The following is an 18,255-nucleotide window of genomic DNA, read 5'->3' on the forward strand; positions in this document are numbered from 1 at the left end:
GGCGAGGAACACAGGGAAGGGCGTCCCTTCTCCCATTTTCCGTCTGCAACTTCCAGAACTTTCTGACAGGAGCTCGAAAATCTGGCAGTCGCGCCTCAGAAAAAAGCTATTTCGGGGACGGAGACCTGGGTCTGCACTGATGCTCCGCAAAGGTGTGCGTCTCAGAAGAAGGGATGACACCTCGGTGGCGGAGACGAGCCACCTCCTCTCTTCAAACCTCTGTAGAAGAAGACTATCCGAGGAACGAGCTCGGACGCCAAAGGCTGCGACGGACCCACGGCCCCGCGTCAGACCGCAGGGCGCTCGTAGCCCGCGCCTCAGCCGGAAGTGGGCGTGGCCTCGGGCCGGGTAGGCGAAGCCAGGCGCGGCGTGGGGAGGTGGGGTTCCTCCCGGGGCCGGCCCGCAGCCGCGCGTTTCCGGCGCGCTCCCCCGCGTCTCGCGTCCTGTGGTCTCGCCCGTACCCCGCTGCCATGTTGGATTGTGAGGCCGTTGCCGCCGCCGCCGCCACTGCCGCCGAAGGAAGGTTGGGGGAGGAGTTGGGAGTTTAGCGCAGTCGCCGGAGTGCGAGGACAACGACCATCCGGCCAGAGCCTACCCCGGCGGGAACGGGGAGCTTCCCTTTCTCACAGCGGCCCGCCGTCGGCTCCTCCTTCCGTGGCCTCCTCCCTGCGCCGGAGGAGCTGCGAGATGCTACGCCTCTGATTCCCCTCCTCCCGCCCCTGTCACCCAGAAGGGGAACGAGCGCTCGCCCACTCGCCGGAGGAGACGGCCCTGGCCTCCCTACCCCGCCGGCGAAACCATGAGCTCCGGCCAGCAGCAGCCGCCGCCGCCGCGGAGGGTCACCAACGTGGGGTCCCTGCTGCTCACCCCGCAGGAGAACGAGTCCCTCTTCACCTTCCTCGGCAAGAAATGTGTGGTCAGTGGCTGAGACCCGCATCGCCGCCCCTGACCTTAGCCTCCGGGGCTCGGGAGGGAGCGCCGGGAAGTGGGAGCGGGGAAGGAGGCGGGAGCGGCGCGGGGAGGGTCGGACTGCCGGCCAGGCCTCTCTCTGACCCGGCTCCCTGGGTGCGGGCAGTGCGGGCCGGAGGCCGCCTCTAGGACCTGCCCGGGGAGCAGGGAAGTGTCAGGTCCTCAGCCTGTCCTGGAGCCCTGCTCGCTTGGTCCCGGTTCCGTGCCTCTGCTGCTTGTTCAGACTTTGCTGTCAGGCCTCGCGGGGATCTTTTTACAGGAGCTGCTTGGTCGTAGTAACTGGGCTCCTGGACTGTCTCGCTTCTCCTCCGACCCCGATGTGGGGGTACTTTCCTTCACAATGCCAACGGTTTCAGGAGTGGGTGGGTCGGGGACCGAAACTTAGATATGAATGAATCGGCCCGTAAGGTCTTTTATTCTCCCTTGAGGATCTCAGGAAAGAATGAAGTCGAGTGCATCGGTTTAGAACCGAGGGCAGGTAGTGCTACTGCTCCCCACTGCAGAGAAACGAGGTTTATTTCTCCAGCAGTCTCGCTCAGGCCTGGTTTCTCTCTCCTCTCCACTGTTTTTGTTGTTGTTTGTTTGCATTGATGGGAGATGCTGCTCTCCCAGAACCAAGCTCAGGGGAACCGCGATCTCCAGTAGTTCTTGGCCTTTTGGGATCTGAGAATGGGTCTTAGGTCGGTGCTGTGCGGCCTGTTCCAACTCCAGATGGCCGGTTGGAGCCAGCAGCTCTGCTGTGGGAAGGGGAATGTGTTGTTGACGGAAGCATTCATTACATTGGCTGCTGGCGCTTCTGGGGGTGGGGAGGTTGTGCTCTGTGGGGTAGGCCTTGTCAGCCTGCATCTTATTGGGGTGGCTGAGTTGAGCTGTGGTTGAGACTGTTGAAACGCTTTTCGGGTCCCTTTCTCCCCACTTTACTGGTTAACACCTCAGAGTCTGTGCCACTGGCACCCCGGAACCACCGAGGGAAATGTCAACAGAGCTGTACCTTTTACAGTTTTCCTTCCTAATGTTAAATGTGTCACCCAGACTGCACCTGCTTGTTTAAGAAGTTAGGATTAGACAAGTTCTGGGAAGTTACTAGATTAATTGTTAACTTTCTAGGAGTTTACCCTTTGTATCCTGTTCCACCTGGTAGGAGATTGAATCATTACTTTTTTGCAGATGTGTTTCATACTTCAGAAGTTAGACCTGATTAGAATAAAGTGAGGGAGGTGGCTTAAAATCAGGATTTGGGAAAACAGCTGTGAAGACAGTCAAGCCCCCTCTTCACTCTCCCCACACACTTTTTAAACAAACAAAATAACTGAGCCGGTGAGCCCTCTGTCTCACAGCAATTTAGTAATGTAGCCAAAACTAGAAAAGCAGGACTCCTGATGCCTGTTGTGTTGTACTTTCCACTACATCATGTTGTTTTAGAAGTTTTTTTCTTGTTATCTATTTAAAAGTGGTGTTAAAGGAATAATCACTTTTTTTTTCCACTGGAAGCTGATACAATTAAAGTGTAAGATTCTTAAAGCAGCCCTAATTTGTGCATATTTTCAACTTAGGAAAATCTCCAGCAATTTGAAGGTGACATTATCTGCAAATGAAAAGTTTTTTAAAAAAATTTTCTGGTATACTACTTATGTTATATAATCTGTCTCAGAAAGGAAGTAGTTGTACTATGTGTTACATACCAGACACATTAGGCAGGGAGGGACATTACATTTATACACAAGCATACTGACTAATTGCTCTGCATTTCCTATAATGTTCACTGGTGTCAAAGAAATGACAGACGTGTAAGAATACAGTGATAGATAAAGAATGGATTTCTGTCATTTAGAACCACACTGTTGGAGTTACCTGCTCTTGTTGAATGAAATGGCTGCAAAGATTAATATTTGAAGTCTCCCATTATTAGACAGTAAAGAATGAGATCTTAATTTCTGAAATAGTCCCCCCCCACCCCCCCCTGCTTTGCTGACCTTGCAGTATTTTGTACATTACTGAAATATTTTGTCTCATTAAAAAAAAAAAAAATCACGCAGTGAGATATACAGGTCAGACCAAATTTGTTAAGCAAGAAGTGCAATCAGAGCTCTAAGAATTTTCAAGAAAATGAAGCTGGAGTAGTTACAGTCCTAGCTCTCACGAGTTTCATTCCTTCTTTCACTCAGCAAATTAGTATTGAGTAGCTAATTGTTGAGGTCAAAATCAGAGTTGATGTGTCCCCTCAGGGAGCTTACTGAATCTAGATAAAGAAACTAATGTGTAAACTGCTAAGTACATCAGTACTTCACAGTGACTGGTAAGACACTGCATGTTACAATGGAAAATATCCTGGGTTTGTAATCAGCAGTCCGGGGTTTAAATTCATAGTGTCAATTTGGATAAGTTTCTTAAGCCCCCTGTCCTAGAATTGGTTTTCTCATTTCTAGAATAGGGATACATCTCATTGGGTGGTTGTGTGTATCAGAAGGACTGTCCATAAATGTGTGGATGTTGTTATTTTTATAAAGGTTTAGGTGATCACAAGAGAGGATGAGTAAAAGCATTTTAGAATGGTTAGTACTTGAATATTTAAGTCTAGAAAGTATAGTCGTCATTGAATGCTCAAGTCCCTGTCAGTCAGTCCTTCGTATCTAGAAATTCAGAGGGTCAGCTGTTCCCCCCAAGTTGTGAGAAGTATGAAACAGCTTGGGAAAGTCAGGGGACCTACAGATAATATGTTATGGAGCAAGAGGGGTTCTCAGGTTTACATGTGTGTTGGAATCATTGGGAGATTATTACAAATGTGTATGGCTAGGTCAGATTCCTAGATAATATTCAGATTCGTTGGTCTGAGGTGGAACTTTGGCATTTCTGTTTTTAGCAAGCTTAATAGAGACTAAGTTACATCACAGTTTGAGAATCATTGCTGAAATTCACAGTTTTCTAATAGGGTGATCCTGAAGCATGTTGGAAATGTTAATAGGTTTTCCCTCAATTTTTGGCCCATATTCTGTGATTTATTAAAGTTGAGCTCTTTCAGGATGCCATTTCTCTATCCCCTTAAAATAACAATGCATATTTCATAGATGTGGATGTAAGAGAGATGTAGTTGAGGAAGTATTGCACTGATTAGTGGTATACCACAAGATCAGATTGACTTTTAAAGTTTGAGGAGGAAGGTGGAGTCACTATAGAAGGATTGGAGGCAAAGGAGGTCAGATACATGTTTACAATAAGCTCCATGAAATATGATGAGGGTATGAATTAAACCAGTGCTGGTGGGATCAAGGACAAAAAGACTCCAATAGAATTTCATCCCCCTTAGAGGGCATGAGAGAAGGAAACTGGGGAAGAGGCACGTATAAAACAATTGGCAGAAAAAGTATGTAGAAACATGCATGTGTCACTATGTGTAAATATGCCTAGATGTTAGTGAAACTCTAAGTTGGTGATTGTTTTCATGGAGGATGTGAATCTTCAGTAAATCTATAGTTTTACCACAGTTTTTACAAATAGATTTTGAGAAAGCTGAGGTTTCATTTAAAGCCATATGTAAATATATAAATATATGTTAATATACTTTTACATAAAGTTAATAGTTCTAGTGCAGTTCATAGCTGTTAGTATTTTCTTAGAACAATTAAGAAGGGTTAAACACAAGATCATTAAATCTTGTTTTGTTCTTTTGCCTTTTATGTCATGTGATTAATTATTTTCTATGAAGAGTATAGCCCTCTTGCCAAGAAGAGGTAAACATGTATATATGTTCCTTATTCAAGGATAATATTAAGAATTGGGGAAAAAACAAAATCTATACTATCTCTCAGCAATCATCTCCCATTTGGATTGGGGTTAGAAATATTATTGACTGCTACCATTCCCTGCATATTCACTTGGTTTGTTTTTTAGTGATATTTAAGAAGACATTTTAATTAACTAATTTTAATGTTTATTTATTTATTTTTAGTTCCTTAGCACTTGTTTTAACTTGCTTATTATTGTCTTTTAATTTTTGTGTATTTTTTTTCTCACCCTGTGTGTAATTCTGTGAGATTAGACTTTACGTCTACAGTCTTATATAATTTTGATAATAACCAGCATATAGATCACTGCATACTTCTTGATTGCAAAATTAAAATAGTTAGCTTGTATACTCCTTAGTTCATTCAGCTTTTCTCATTGCTTGATCAGGTTGTTAAAACCTTCAGTTTCTAATGCGCATGGTATCTGGACTTTGATCTTCATTTATTAGGAGAATAAAGCGGTTTAATTCTTCTGCTTAACTAATATGGTTGGTAGCAGTAGCTGTCCAACAGTTAACTTTGTTTCTGTTCTAAATTCTTACATAGGTTTAGAGGGAGAGGTGCCTAGAGAGATCATTGTCTTGATGAAGGCCTAAATTGAGGCAGTCCCGGAGGGAAGTTAGTTTTGGGAATATGTTTCACCTTGAGTTTTATGTTAGGAGGGAAAAGGTTAAAATTCATGGGATTTGGATTTGGAAGAGACAAAGACAGGAAGACAACCTAAGCTAGTGAAGAGGAAAAAAGGTACATACAAAAGTGAATTTCATACAGGATAGGCTGTAAGCACAGGAAATTTAGAAGAATCCAGCAGATCAGGGTTTGTCTATCCTGTTTCTTATTGTTCTTAGGTCTGTAGTATAGGCAGACTTCTTCACAAGTATAAGCCTTAGTGTCTATATTTGTAAAATGAACTTAGCCAACAATTTCAGAGAATAGTACAGTGATGTGTGTAAAGCAGTTAGAATGCCTGCCACTTACAAAGTGTTTTGGGAGTTTAGAGAAGCATGTGAAAGAATGTTGTCATTAATACTGTTGACTACTTGGTTTAGATTTCTTGTTACTGGCAGGGAGGTTTTAAAGTAAAATCTTTAACTGTATATTACATTTGTTTTGATTTAGGTAAGTTAATTCTAACATTTTGGCTGAAAGTCAATACATTATAGAGTATGTAAATAAGAGTTAAGCAGCAGCTGGAACAAATCTATTTGAGGAATTTCTGGGTAACCTTAGCCCTTCTGGTTGCTGACCGGAAAGGGAAGAGGGGATACTTGTATAAGAGGAGTTCCTGGGTTTTTGTCCATGCTCTGCCACTGATTAATTATGAATGTGAACAAAAATCTCCACCTTCCTAACTTTCCTGACCACTTTCCTGATCTGAAACTGAGTGGTTGGACAGAACACACCACAGTCTTTCCACCTTTAATGTTCTACCACTCTAAATATTCTAGTTGCCAGGGACTCTAGCAGAGAAAGATCAGCTCTTCTGTTAACCTTGGCATATTTCTGTTTTGCACAGTGGAGACAAAGATAATATATATCTAAGTGCAAGATAGATTATCTAAGTGCAAGGTAGATCATCTAAAACCATTTCATTGCAGATTCCCATTTCTAACTCACTTTTTCTTTAGCATCACAATTTAATAGGCATCTTACCTCAGAAAGACCAGGGTTAACAGAATTAAACAGCATTAGTAATGGAATAATCAGCTCTTAACTTTGAATTATTATTATTATTATTATTTATTTTTATTACAAGGCATTTTTATATTACTATAAGTATGCCTTTTAATTAAGATGGAGTTACCAAGTCCAATATTTCGTTAACCAATTCCATCTAGAACCTTATTTCTTACGTGACACTGTATTAGTGATATGATAGTTTGATATTACCCTTTATTGCTTATTATCTAAGGTTAAAAATAATTTGCTTTTTCTTTCAGTTTTTAGTTTTTAAGTGTTAAACTCAATAGTTATAGTGAACCGACTTGGTTATTTTAGGGAGACTAAGAGTTGAGGTTTATAAGAGCAGGTAAGAGTTCAGTTTCGTTGTAAATATTCTGAGAGTCATAGCTTTGATCTAACAGTTTAGAACTCAGCATTATTAATATCACTGTAAAGATTCTGGAAACAAAACAAGTTCATACAGTCTTGTCCAGACTAATATATATTGCTAACATAAATAAAATTCTTACTGCCATGTGACTGAATGATCTGCTATTTTTTAAGTGTTAAATGTTGTTTACTAATTAGAAAATGTTTGGAATATTTGACTGTATTCATAAACGTAGTGTAACAAAAATGTATTGTTTTTATTTATTGTATCTACATCAGTATTCTTGGAAGTAAAGAGGATTACATCATTATAGTGTTAATATAAGAGAGTAAAATTATTAGAAAACACCAGTTTCACTTTACGATGTGTTATAAAGGAATTTATGAATTTTTTTTTTTAAGAGACCAAATAACTGGTGTAATGTGGAGGAGGTGGATCTAAGAAAGTTCTCTTTAGAAAATAGAATCCAATGAAAGGTTTGGAGTAACTTCATATTTCAGTTGGTATGACTGTCTGTTATAATAGTTTAATTGTTTTCAGTGTCCTTGGCTCCTCAGTTTGTCTGCCATGGTGATTTTGCTTTTTAACTTATTTTTTACTTGACCTGAAGATTGCTATAGAAGTCTATCTCTGTAAAAGGAGTACTCATTAAAGACCAGGTAAATTGAACCAAAGAGAAATACAGAAGACATCTGGGAAAGTAAAATGCCTTAAAAAAATTATCATCAAACAAATACACAGTAACTTTAGGACAATGAAGTGTTTTAAAGTTAAAACTTTTGTGTTAAACTTGGAGAAGCTAAAAGTATCTAGTATTTTTAAGTGTTAAAATAGAAGTGAAGTTGTTTGTCATTTGTTTGGTTCCAAAATAAATTTAAGTGAAATTCTCTCTCCAAACTGAAATACCTAAGAAATTTCATAGTAGTAAAGGAGCTGATTGATTTGTATGCAGTTCATGAAGCTAATCAAATGATTTCCTCTATTTTTATTAATAAAATATCATCATGATCAAGAATCAAGGACTTGCCTCAGTATCTTGGAATACATGAAAAGGGCAAGGAAGATGTAGTCTTTACCTCTTAGTTCTTTACTAAGTAGGCAGGGAAGACAAAAATTATGCACATCAAGATAGTTTTGCAAGCCAGTGTAAAGTTTTGAATATTAGAAGAAGTAGGTATATCACTGTGAGTTTTAATACATCTTTATGGGGCTTGAGCATGATGTCTTGAATGGCCTGTAGAATTTATGTCAGAACAAGAAGCCATTCAGTTCAAGTGTAGGGAAATGTGTGAGCATCTGTGGAGTAGAAAATTTGCAGGAAGTATTTGAAAATACTGAATAGACTGGCTTGGCTAGAATTAAGAATGGTATTTGCTTGAGGAGATACTGAATGATAAGTTTGAAGGATAAATTGCAGCCAGATTTTAGAGAAGACCTTGAATGTCAGACCTAGGGATTGAGCTTTAGTCCCTAAGTAGGGAGAAGTCATGCTCCCTAGGTGGCACAGTCCTAACGAATCTGCCTGCCATTGTAGGAGACAGAAGAGATGCGGGGTTGATCCTTGGGTCAGGAAGGTCCCCTGGAGTAGGAAATGGCAACCTGCTCCAGTATTCTTACCTGGGAAGTTCCATGGACAGAGGAGTCTGGAGGACTACAGTCCATGGGGCCACAAAGAGTCGGACACGACTGAGCGACCAAACACATAACTGGACATATAAAGGGAGAAGTCACAAAGATTTTGACTCAACGTCAAGATAGGAAGTATCTAGAAATGGGGAAAACTGGAAATTCTTATTCATAAGAATAATTGAGTAACACTTTGTGGTTGTGGTTTAGTCGCTAAGTCTTGTCTGACTCTTGCGATCCCGTGGACCGTAGCCTGCCAGGCTCCTGTATCCATGGATCTCACAGGAAAGAATAGTGGAGTGAGTTGCCATTTCCTTCTCCAGGGGATCTTCCCAACCCAGGCATCAAACCCATGTCTCTTACATTGCAGGTGTATTCTTTACGGCTTAGCCACCAGGGAAATTCTTGAGCTTTAACGTTTACTAAATATTTTCTTATTCATTATCTTAGCAGACCAGACCTGGCCTGGCTAAGGAACCTGAATTGTAGTGACGTCTAGAACAGAAAAAGAATGAGTAAATACTTGGCCTTAGTTCTCATGGCAGATACCACCTATCACTCACAGTGATTTTTCCTACTTTGTCACGATGGGGTTTCTGATTCACTCAGTGTATTCCTACATGTAGCCACTGTCAGTCAGTCCAGGATCACTGTCTATAAAATCTAGTTCCATTCCAAACAAACAACAACAAAAAAATCTAGTTCCATTCCAAAGCTATATTCTTGAAGTATAGTGAAGAAAATAATGGCAATATTTGGTTGACTCTGAATTCAAGATGACAGCAGAACCTCCTTGTGGAAATGGCTCCATAGTAGAAATTAGAAAAGATTAGAGCTGTTGGAATCCTTTGTGTAATGCTTATTATCGAGGCCTTAGGAGTGGAAGTAGATCTGTGAAGGTATCAATGCCTGTGAAGATAAAGAGGTAGGCAGTCTAGCCCATATTTGACTTGACCAGCATTTGACAAGGATAAATTTCAGTAAGGAGTTTAAAGGGAAGAAAGATGCTTTCTTTATAAATTACCAGAAAATGGTATTCTGCAGGTTAACTTTTTCACTTATATTTTGTATCTTTCAGATATTGCCATGTTCATTTATATTGGTTGCATCCTTTTTATTACTGCATCCTATATTTTATGTATTCCTTATAACTTACTAACCTCTGTAACAGTGTTCTAGGGCTAGTGTAACAGGATACCACAAACTGTGTGGCTTAAAAAACAAATTTAATCTCTTACATATTTAGAGGCTAGAAGTCCAAAATCAAGGTGTTGGCAGGATTGGTTCCTTTTGGCAGCCCTGAGAGAGGATCTGTCCCATACATCTCCTAGCTTCTGGCATCTGCTGACCATTCTTTATATTCTTTGGCTTATACTTTCATGACTCCAGTCTCTACCTGTGTAATCATGACAGGATTCTCTTTTTGTTCTCTACTTGTCTGTTTCTCTGTCTTTTTGTGTAAGGAAACCAGTTATTGGACTAGTGTCAGCCCTGAAGACCTCATCTTAGTTCGATTACATCTGCAAAGAATCTCTTGATATATGGTCATGTTCACAGATAAACAGGGGTTAGGGATAGTACCCGAGAAGGCAATGGCACCTCACTCCAGTACTCTTGCCTGGAAAATCTCATGGACGGAGGAGCCTGGTGGGCTGCAGTCCATGGGGTCACTGAGGGTCGGACACGACTGAGCGACTTCACTTTCACTTTTCACTTTCATGCATTGGAGAAGGAAATGGCAACCCACTCCAGTGTTCTTGCCTGGAGAATCCCAGGGACGGGGAAGCCTGGTGGGCTGCCGTCTGTGGGGTCGCACAGAGTTGGACACGACTGAAGCGACTTAGCAGCAGTAGCAGCAGCAGGGATAGTACATCAGTGTATTTTTTTAGGGAGACACACAGTTCAACTCAAAACCATGGGTATTTTTACTTTCTATGTTTTTGCCTTTGAAACAGTGTTGTAATGAACATTCAAATATTATTTCTGTGTATCCTTTCTAGGTATCTCTATAGAGTAAACTCTAAGAAATGAAGTCAGAGAGCATGAGCATTAAAAAATAGTAATGGATACTGCTTAATTGTCTTCCAAAACAGTTATTGTGAAACTGTCTAGTTGCATGAACATTAGAGTTTAAAATCTTTTTTGCATTTGACCATTTCACTGGTGAAAAAAAATCTCATTGTAGTTTCTGAAGAAGTTATCTTTTTGAGTCTGTTGGTCATTTATATTTCTTCTGTAATTACCTGTCATTGTCTATAGACCGTTTTTCTATTGAATTATTTGCTTTTTTTTAGTGACCTGAAAACTATTTAGGAATAGTAATTTTATACTAAAATATTTTTCAGCAGTCATCATTTTATTTTTTGACAGAAATATTTTTGGTCATTGCATAGGTTTTTAATATTGTGTAGTTAAATGCGATAGTCTTTCAAGTGTATCAAGTTTTTATTTAATACTGTCTTAGTTCAGAATTGCGAGAGTATTTACTCACATTGTCCTAGTACATCTGTTGTTTTATTTTATACCTATTATCTTTGATCTTTCTGGAAGTGACTTTGGAAAACAAGAGTCATAGTATTACATTTTTATAATACAAATGGCCATGACACTACTTATTGAGCAGTTCATTTTTCCATACCTATTTGAAATGCTACCCCAGTAATTTACCACATTATCAGATGTACTTAGCTCCATTTCTACATTCTTTTTTTTTTTTTAATTTTTTTGTCAGTGTATAGAATTTTTAGTTAGTATAGCTTTATAACGATGATACAGTTTGATTAGTTTTAAGTCCCTCATTGGGCTTCACTGGTGACTCAGACGGTAAAGAATCCGCCTGTATTGTGGGAAACCAGGGTTCGATCCCTGGATTGGAAGATCCCCTGGAGAAGGGCATGGCAACCCACTCCAGTATTCTTGCCTGAAGAATCTCTATGGACAGAGGAGCCTGGCGGGCTACAGTCCATGGATCACTCAAAGAGTTAGACAAGACTGAGCGACTAAGCACAGCATACAAGTCCCTCATTACTCTCCTTGTCAATATTTTCTAGCTGTTTTTATGTGCCTATGTTGTTGTTCAGTCACTAAGTCATTTCTGATTCTTTGCAGCCCCATGAACTGCAACACAACAAGCTTCCCTGTCCTTTACTATCTCCCTGAGTTTGCTCAGATTCATATCCCTTGAGTCAGTGATGCTATCTTAACAATCTCATTCTCTGCCATCCTCTACTCTTCCTGCACTCTATCTTCCCAGGCATCAGGGTCTTTTCCAGTGAGTCAGGTCTTTGCATCAGGTGGCCAATGTATTGGAGCTTCAGCTTTAGCATCAGTCCTTACAATGAATATTCAGGACTGATTTCCTTTAGGATTGACTGGTTTGATCTCCTTGAAGTCCAAAGAACTCTCAAGAGTCTTCTCCAGCACCACAGTTTGAAAGCATCTATGCTTTGGCATTCAGCCTTCTTTATTGTCCAACTCTCACATCTGTATGTGACTACTGGAAAAACCATAGCTTTGACTAGATGGACCTTTGTTGGTAAAGTAATGTCTCTGCTTTTTATTATGGTGTTTAGGTTTGTGATAGCTTTCCTTCTGAGAAGCAAGCGTCTTAATTTCATAGTTACAGTTACCGTCTACAGTTTTTTTGGAGCCCAAGAAAATAAAATCTGTCACTGCTTCCACTTTTCTATTTGCCATGAAGTGATGGCACTGGATGCCATGATCTTAGATGTTTGAATGTTGAGTTTCCGGCCAGCCTTTTCACTTTCTTTTACCCTCATCAAGAAGCTCTTTAGTTCCTCTTTACTTTCTGCCATTAGAGTAGAATCATCTGCTGTCTGAGGTTGATATTTCTCCTGGCAATCTGGATTCCAGCTTGTTATTCATCCAGCATTTCCTATGATGTACTCTGCATAGAAGTTAAATAAGCAGGGTGACATATACAGCCTTGACATATACAGTTCAGTTGCTCAGTTGTGTCCGACTCTTTGCGACTCCATGAACCACAGCATGCTAGGCCTCCCTCTCCATCACCAGCTTCTGGAGTTTACCCAAACTTATGTCCATTGAGTCGGTGATGCTATCTAACCATCTCATACTCTGTCGTCCCCTTCTCCTCCTGCCTTCAATTTTTCCAAACATCAGGGTCTTTTCAAATGAGTCAGCTCTTCGCATCAGTTCAGTTCAGTCGCTCAGTCCTGTCCAACTGTTTGCAATCCCATGAACCGCAGTACACCAGGCCTCCCTGTCCATCACCAACTCGAGGAGTCCACCCAAACCCATGTCCATTGAGTCGGTGATGCCATCCAACCATCTCATCCTCTGCCATCCCCTTCTCCTCCTGCCCTCAATCTTTCCCAGCATCAGAGTCTTTTCAGATGAGTCAGCTCTTCGCATCAGGTGGCCAAAGTATTGGAGTTTCAGCTTCAACATCAGTCCTACCAATGAACACCCAGAACTGATCTCCTTTGGAATGGACTGGTTGGATCTCCTTGCCGTCCAAGGGACTCTCAAGAGTCTTCTCCAACACCACAGTTCAAAAGCATCAGTTCTTCGGCACTCAGCTTTCTTTATAGTCCAACTGTCACATCCATACATGACTATTGGAAAAACCATAGCCTTGACCAGACGACCTTTATTGACAAAGTAATGTCTCTGCTTTTTCATATGCTGTATAGGTTGGTCATTTGAAAAGACCCTGATGCTGGGAAAGATTGAGGGCAGGAGGAGAAGGGGACGACAGAGGATGAGATGATTGGATGGCATCACTGACTCAATGGACATGGGTTTGGGTGAACTCTGGGAGTTGGTGATCGACAGGGAGGCCTGGCGTGCTGCAGTTCATGGGGTTGCAAAGAGTCGGACATGACTGAGCAACTGAACTGAACTAGGTTGGTCATAACTTTCTTCCAGGAGTAAGCATCTTTTAATTTCATGGCTGCAATCACCATCTGCAGTGATTTTGGGGCCCCAAAAAATAAAGTCAGCCACTGTTTCCCCATCTATTTGCCATGAAGTGATGGGGCCGGATGCCATGATCTTTGTTTTCTGAATGTTGAACTTTAAGCCAACTTTTTCAGTCTCCTCTTTCACTGTCATCAAGAGGCTCTTTAATTCTTCACTTTCTGCAATAAGGGTGGTGTCATCTGCATATCTGAGGTTATTGATATTTCTCCAGGCAATCTTGATTCCAGCTTGTGCTTCCTCCAGCCCAGCATTTCTCATGATGTACTCTGCATATAAGTTAAATAAGCAGGGTGACAATAAACAGCCTTGACGTACTCCTTTTCCTATTTGGAACCAGTCTGTTGTTCCATGTCCAGTTCTAACTGTTGCTTCCTGACCTACATACAGGTTTCTCAAGAGGCAGGTCAGGTGGTCTGGTATTCCCATCTCTTTCAGAATTTTCCACAGTTTATTATGATCCACACAGTCAAAGGCTTTGGCATAGTCAATAAAGCAGAAATAGATGTTTTTCTGGAACTCTCTTGCTTTTTCTATCATCCAGTGGATGTTGGCAATTTGATCTCTGTTTCCTCTGCCTCTTCTAAAACCAGCTTGAACGTCTGGAAGTTCACAGTTCACGTATTGCTGAAGCCTGGCTTGGAGAATTTTGAGCGTTACTTTACTAGTGTGTGCGATAAGTGCAACTGTGCAGTAGTTTGAACATTCTTTGGCATCGCTTTTCTTTGGGATTGGAATGAAAACTGACCTTTTCCAGTCCTGTGGCCACTGCTGAGTTTTCCAAATGTGCTGACATATTGAGTGCAGCATTTTGACAGCATCATCTTTCAGGATTTGAAATAGCTCAACTGGAATTCCATCACCTCTACTAGCTTTGTTCTTAGTGATGCTTCCCTAAGGCCCGCTTGATTTCACATTCCAGGATGCCTGGCTCTAGGTGAGTGATCACACCATCGTGATTATCTGGATCGTGAAGATCTTTTTTGTATAGTTCTTCTGTGTATTCTTGCCACCTCTTCTTTTTTTAATTTTATTTTATTTTTAAACTTTACATAATTGTATTAGTTTTGCCAAATATCAAAATGAATCCACCACATGTATACATGTGTTCCCCATCCTGAACCCTCCTCCCTCCTCCCTCTCCATACCATCTCTCTGGGTCGTCCCAGTGCTCTAGCCCCAAGCATCCAGTATCGTGCATCGAACCTGGACTGGCATCTCGTTTCGTACATGATATTTTACATGTTTCAATGCCATTCTCCCAAATCTTCCCACCCTCACCCTCTCCCACAGAGTCCATAAGACTGTTCTATACATCAGTGTCTCTTTTGCTGTCTCATACACAGGGTTATTGTTAGCATCTTTCTAAATTCCATATATATGCGTTAGTATACTGTATTGGTATTTTTCCTTCTGGCTTACTTCACTCTGTATAATAGGCTCCAGTTTCATCCACCTCATTCGAACTGATTCAAATGTATTCTTTTTAATGGCTGAGTAATACTCCATTGTGTATATGTACCACCGCTTTCTTATCCATTCATCTGCTGATGGACATCTAGGTTGCTTCCACGTCCTGGCTATTATAAACAGTGCTGCGATGAACATTGGGGTACACGTGTCTCTTTCTCTTCTGGTTTCCTCAGTGTGTATGCCCAGCAGTGGGATTGCTGGATCATAAGGCAGTTCTATTTCCAGTTTTTTAAGGAATCTCCACACTGTTCTCCATAGTGGCTGTACTAGTTTGCATTCCCACCAACAGTGTAAGAGGGTTCGCTTTTCTCCACACCCTCTCTAGCATTTATTATTTGCAGACTTTTGGATCGCAGCCATTCTGACTGGTGTGAAATGGTACCTCAGTGGTTTTGATTTGCATTTCTCTGATAGTAAGTGATGTTGAGCATCTTTTCATGTGTTTGTCACCTCTTCTTAATATATTCTCCTTCTGTTAGATCCATACCATTTCTATCCTTTATTGAGTCCATATTTGCATGAAATGTTCACTTAGTATCTATAATTTTCTTGAAGATAACTCTAGTCTTTCCCATTCTGTTGTTTTCCTCTATTTCTTTGCATTGCTCGCTAAGGAAGGCTTTCTTATCTCTCCTTGATATTCTTTGGAACTCTGCATTCAAATGGGTATATCTTTCCTTTTCTCCTTTGCTTTTTGCTTCTCTTCTTTTCGTAGTTATTTGTAAGGCCTCCTCAGACAGCCATTTTGCTTTTTTGCATTTCTTTTGACATATACGGCCTTTCCTAATTTTGAACTAGTCAGTTGTTCCATATCTGATTCAAACTATTGCTTCTTGACCTGCGTACAGGTTTCTTAGGAGGCAGGCAGTCTGGTATTCCCATCTGTTTAAGAATTTTTCAGTTTTGTGATCCACACAGTTAAAGGCTTTAGCGTAGTCAATGAAGCAGAAGTAGATGTTTTTCTGGAATTCCCTTGACTTTTCTGTGAAGCAGTGAATGTTGGCAATTTGATCTCTGTCTGGTTCCTCTGCGTTTTCTAAACCCAGCTTGTCCATCTGGAAGTTCTTGGTTCATATACTCCTGAAGCCTAGCTTGAAGGTTTTTCCCATACCCTTACTAGCATTCAAAGTGATAATGTGCGTGTACTTGGTACTTTTTTCACGACTTTACCTCCCACCCCATCTCCCATCAAAAAATATTTGCTTTAAAATAGCTTTGGATTTATCAATTAATATAGGAAAAATTGACTTAGGATTTCCATGGAAGGCAAGTCTTTTTAAAAAAATGTCCTTATTTCCTTCCATAGTTATATAATTTTCATATTGTGTGTGTGGGCACGCTCAGTTGTGTCCGACTTTTTTTGACCGCATGGACTGTAAGCCCACGAGGCTTCTCTGCCCATGGGGATTTTCCAGGCAAAAATACTGGAGTGGGTCACTATTTCCCCTCCAGGGGATCTGCCTGACCCAGGTCAAACCTGTGTTCCCTGCGGGCCCCTAAGTTGGCAGGCAGACTCTTTACCACTGAGCCACCTGGGAAGCCCCCACATCAAGTGTACTAGCCATCAAAATTTTTTTTTAATTTTAGGTACAAAAATGATCCCAATTATACTCATTGTTAAAAAACACACACGCACACAGTTACTATATGGAATTAAAAGGTAAAATAGCCTTTTATACCTCTCATCTCCTAATATAATTAGTCTCCATAGAAAGCTCTTAAGGATTTGACATGTCTCTTTCCTTTCCGTTTTATTTGTAGGTGTGTGTATGAATGCATATGTTTGCACTTTACCTGCAAAGAGTCTGTTATTATAATGAGGTACATATAAATTTACTTCATGGCCCCCTTTTTTTTTTAACCATCTTTATTATAGAAACTTGTAAACATATGTAAATTATAAAATAGGATAATGGGTATCAACTCATGGCTAGTCTTGTTTGCTTTATATCTCCAGTCACTTTTCTCTTTCCTGTGTTATTTGAAAATAAATAGACATTATATGATTTTCTTTTTCTTAATTAAGTCTGGCTAGAGGTATGTTAATTTTATTGATTTTTCTTAAAACAGGTTTTAGTTTAACTGATTTCTACTGTTTTTCTTGTTTTTTATTGATTTCTGTTCTGATTTTTTTTTTTTTTTGCTTTCATTGAATTTAAATTGCTTTTCCTTTGTAAGGTGATAACTACTCAGGTTATTGATTTGAGACCTTTTTCTAACGTGGATATTTAGTACTGTACATTATCTTGTAAACACTGCTTTACTGGCATCTCATATATTGGATCGGAGAAGGCAGTGGCACCCCACTCCAGTACTCTTGCCTGGAAAATTCCATGGATGGAGGAGCCTAGTGGGCTGCAGTCCATGGGGTCGCTGAGGGTTGGACACGACTGAGCGACTTCACTTTCATTTTTCACTTTCATGCATTGGAGAAGGAAATGGCAACCCACTCCAGTGTTCTTGCCTGGAGAATCCCAGGGACGGGGGAGCCTGGTGGGCTGCCATCTCTGGGGTCGCACAGAGTCGGACATGACTGAAGTGACTTAGCAGTAGCATGTATTGGATATGTTGTATTTTCATTTAATTTAAATTACTTTCTAATTTTTCTTTTCATTTCTTTGACCCACACATTTTCTGTTGCTGTTTTCTAGAAGCATGCAATTTAGTGTTCAAGTTTTAGGGATTTTCCAGATTCTTCTGCTACTCATTTCTAACTTAATTCCATTATGTTAGAAAATATATGGATCCTTTTTATGAATAAGAATATGGTTTAAATTGATGTTCCACGTGCACTTGAAAATAACATGTATTTCACTGTTGTTAGGTGCTGTGCATGCATGCTAAGTTGCTTTAGTTGTGTCTTACTCTGCAACCCTATGGACTGTAGCCCACAAGGCTCCTCTCTCCATGGAATTCTCTAAGCAAGAATACTGGAGTGGGTTGCCATGCCCTCCCCCAGGGGATCTTCCCTGCCCAGGGATTGAACCTGTGTGTCTTAGCTTCTCCAGCATTGGCAGGCGGGTTCTTTACCACTAGCGCCATGGTGGAGTGTTCAGCAGATGTTAATTATATCAAGTTGATCAGTAGCATAGTTTACGTCTTTATCCTTACTGACTTTCTGTCTACTTGCTCTATCAATTTTGAGAGAAAGCTGTTAAGTTCTTCCGTTATTGTTATGAATTTCTCCTTGCAGTTATATCAGTTTCTCTTCATTTGTTTTGAACCTGTTTATCATGAGCATAAACATTACAACAGTTATGTCCTGTTGAAGAATTGACCATCATCATGAAATGACCTCCATTTCTTCTGAAATCAACTGTTATTGGAGCTTTCTTTTAGTTGGTGTTATAATCTTTTTTGGCATTATTTTTAATATTCTCGTGTCTGTGT

The 18,255-nt window shown here is 40.6% G+C and overlaps 1 protein-coding gene across 4 annotated transcripts in view; it reads left to right on the forward strand.

Annotated features, from left to right (window-relative positions):
- The first annotated feature begins 209 nt into the window (after positions 1-209).
- The window catches only part of LOC147373895 (actin nucleation-promoting factor WASL), an 81,915-nt gene continuing 63,869 nt past the window's right edge, over positions 210-18,255 (forward strand). For 2 of the 4 annotated variants that reach the window (XM_086395815.1, XM_086395817.1), the window contains exon 1: positions 210-348. Coding sequence is in view for 2 of the 4 variants with exons in the window: in XM_086395813.1 (XP_086251939.1) it covers positions 800-916 (117 nt within the window). In the remaining 2 variants the exon portion in view is untranslated. Of the gene's footprint in view, positions 349-506; positions 917-18,255 lie in introns of those variants that run through there. The other 2 variants (XM_086395813.1, XM_086395814.1) reach the window with 1 other exon arrangement.

Source organism: Bos grunniens, chromosome 4 (genome assembly GCF_055505025.1).
Source record: "Bos grunniens cultivar Pamir isolate PY7600 chromosome 4, Bosgru_T2T1.0, whole genome shotgun sequence".
Taxonomy (NCBI): domain Eukaryota; kingdom Metazoa; phylum Chordata; class Mammalia; order Artiodactyla; family Bovidae; genus Bos; species Bos grunniens.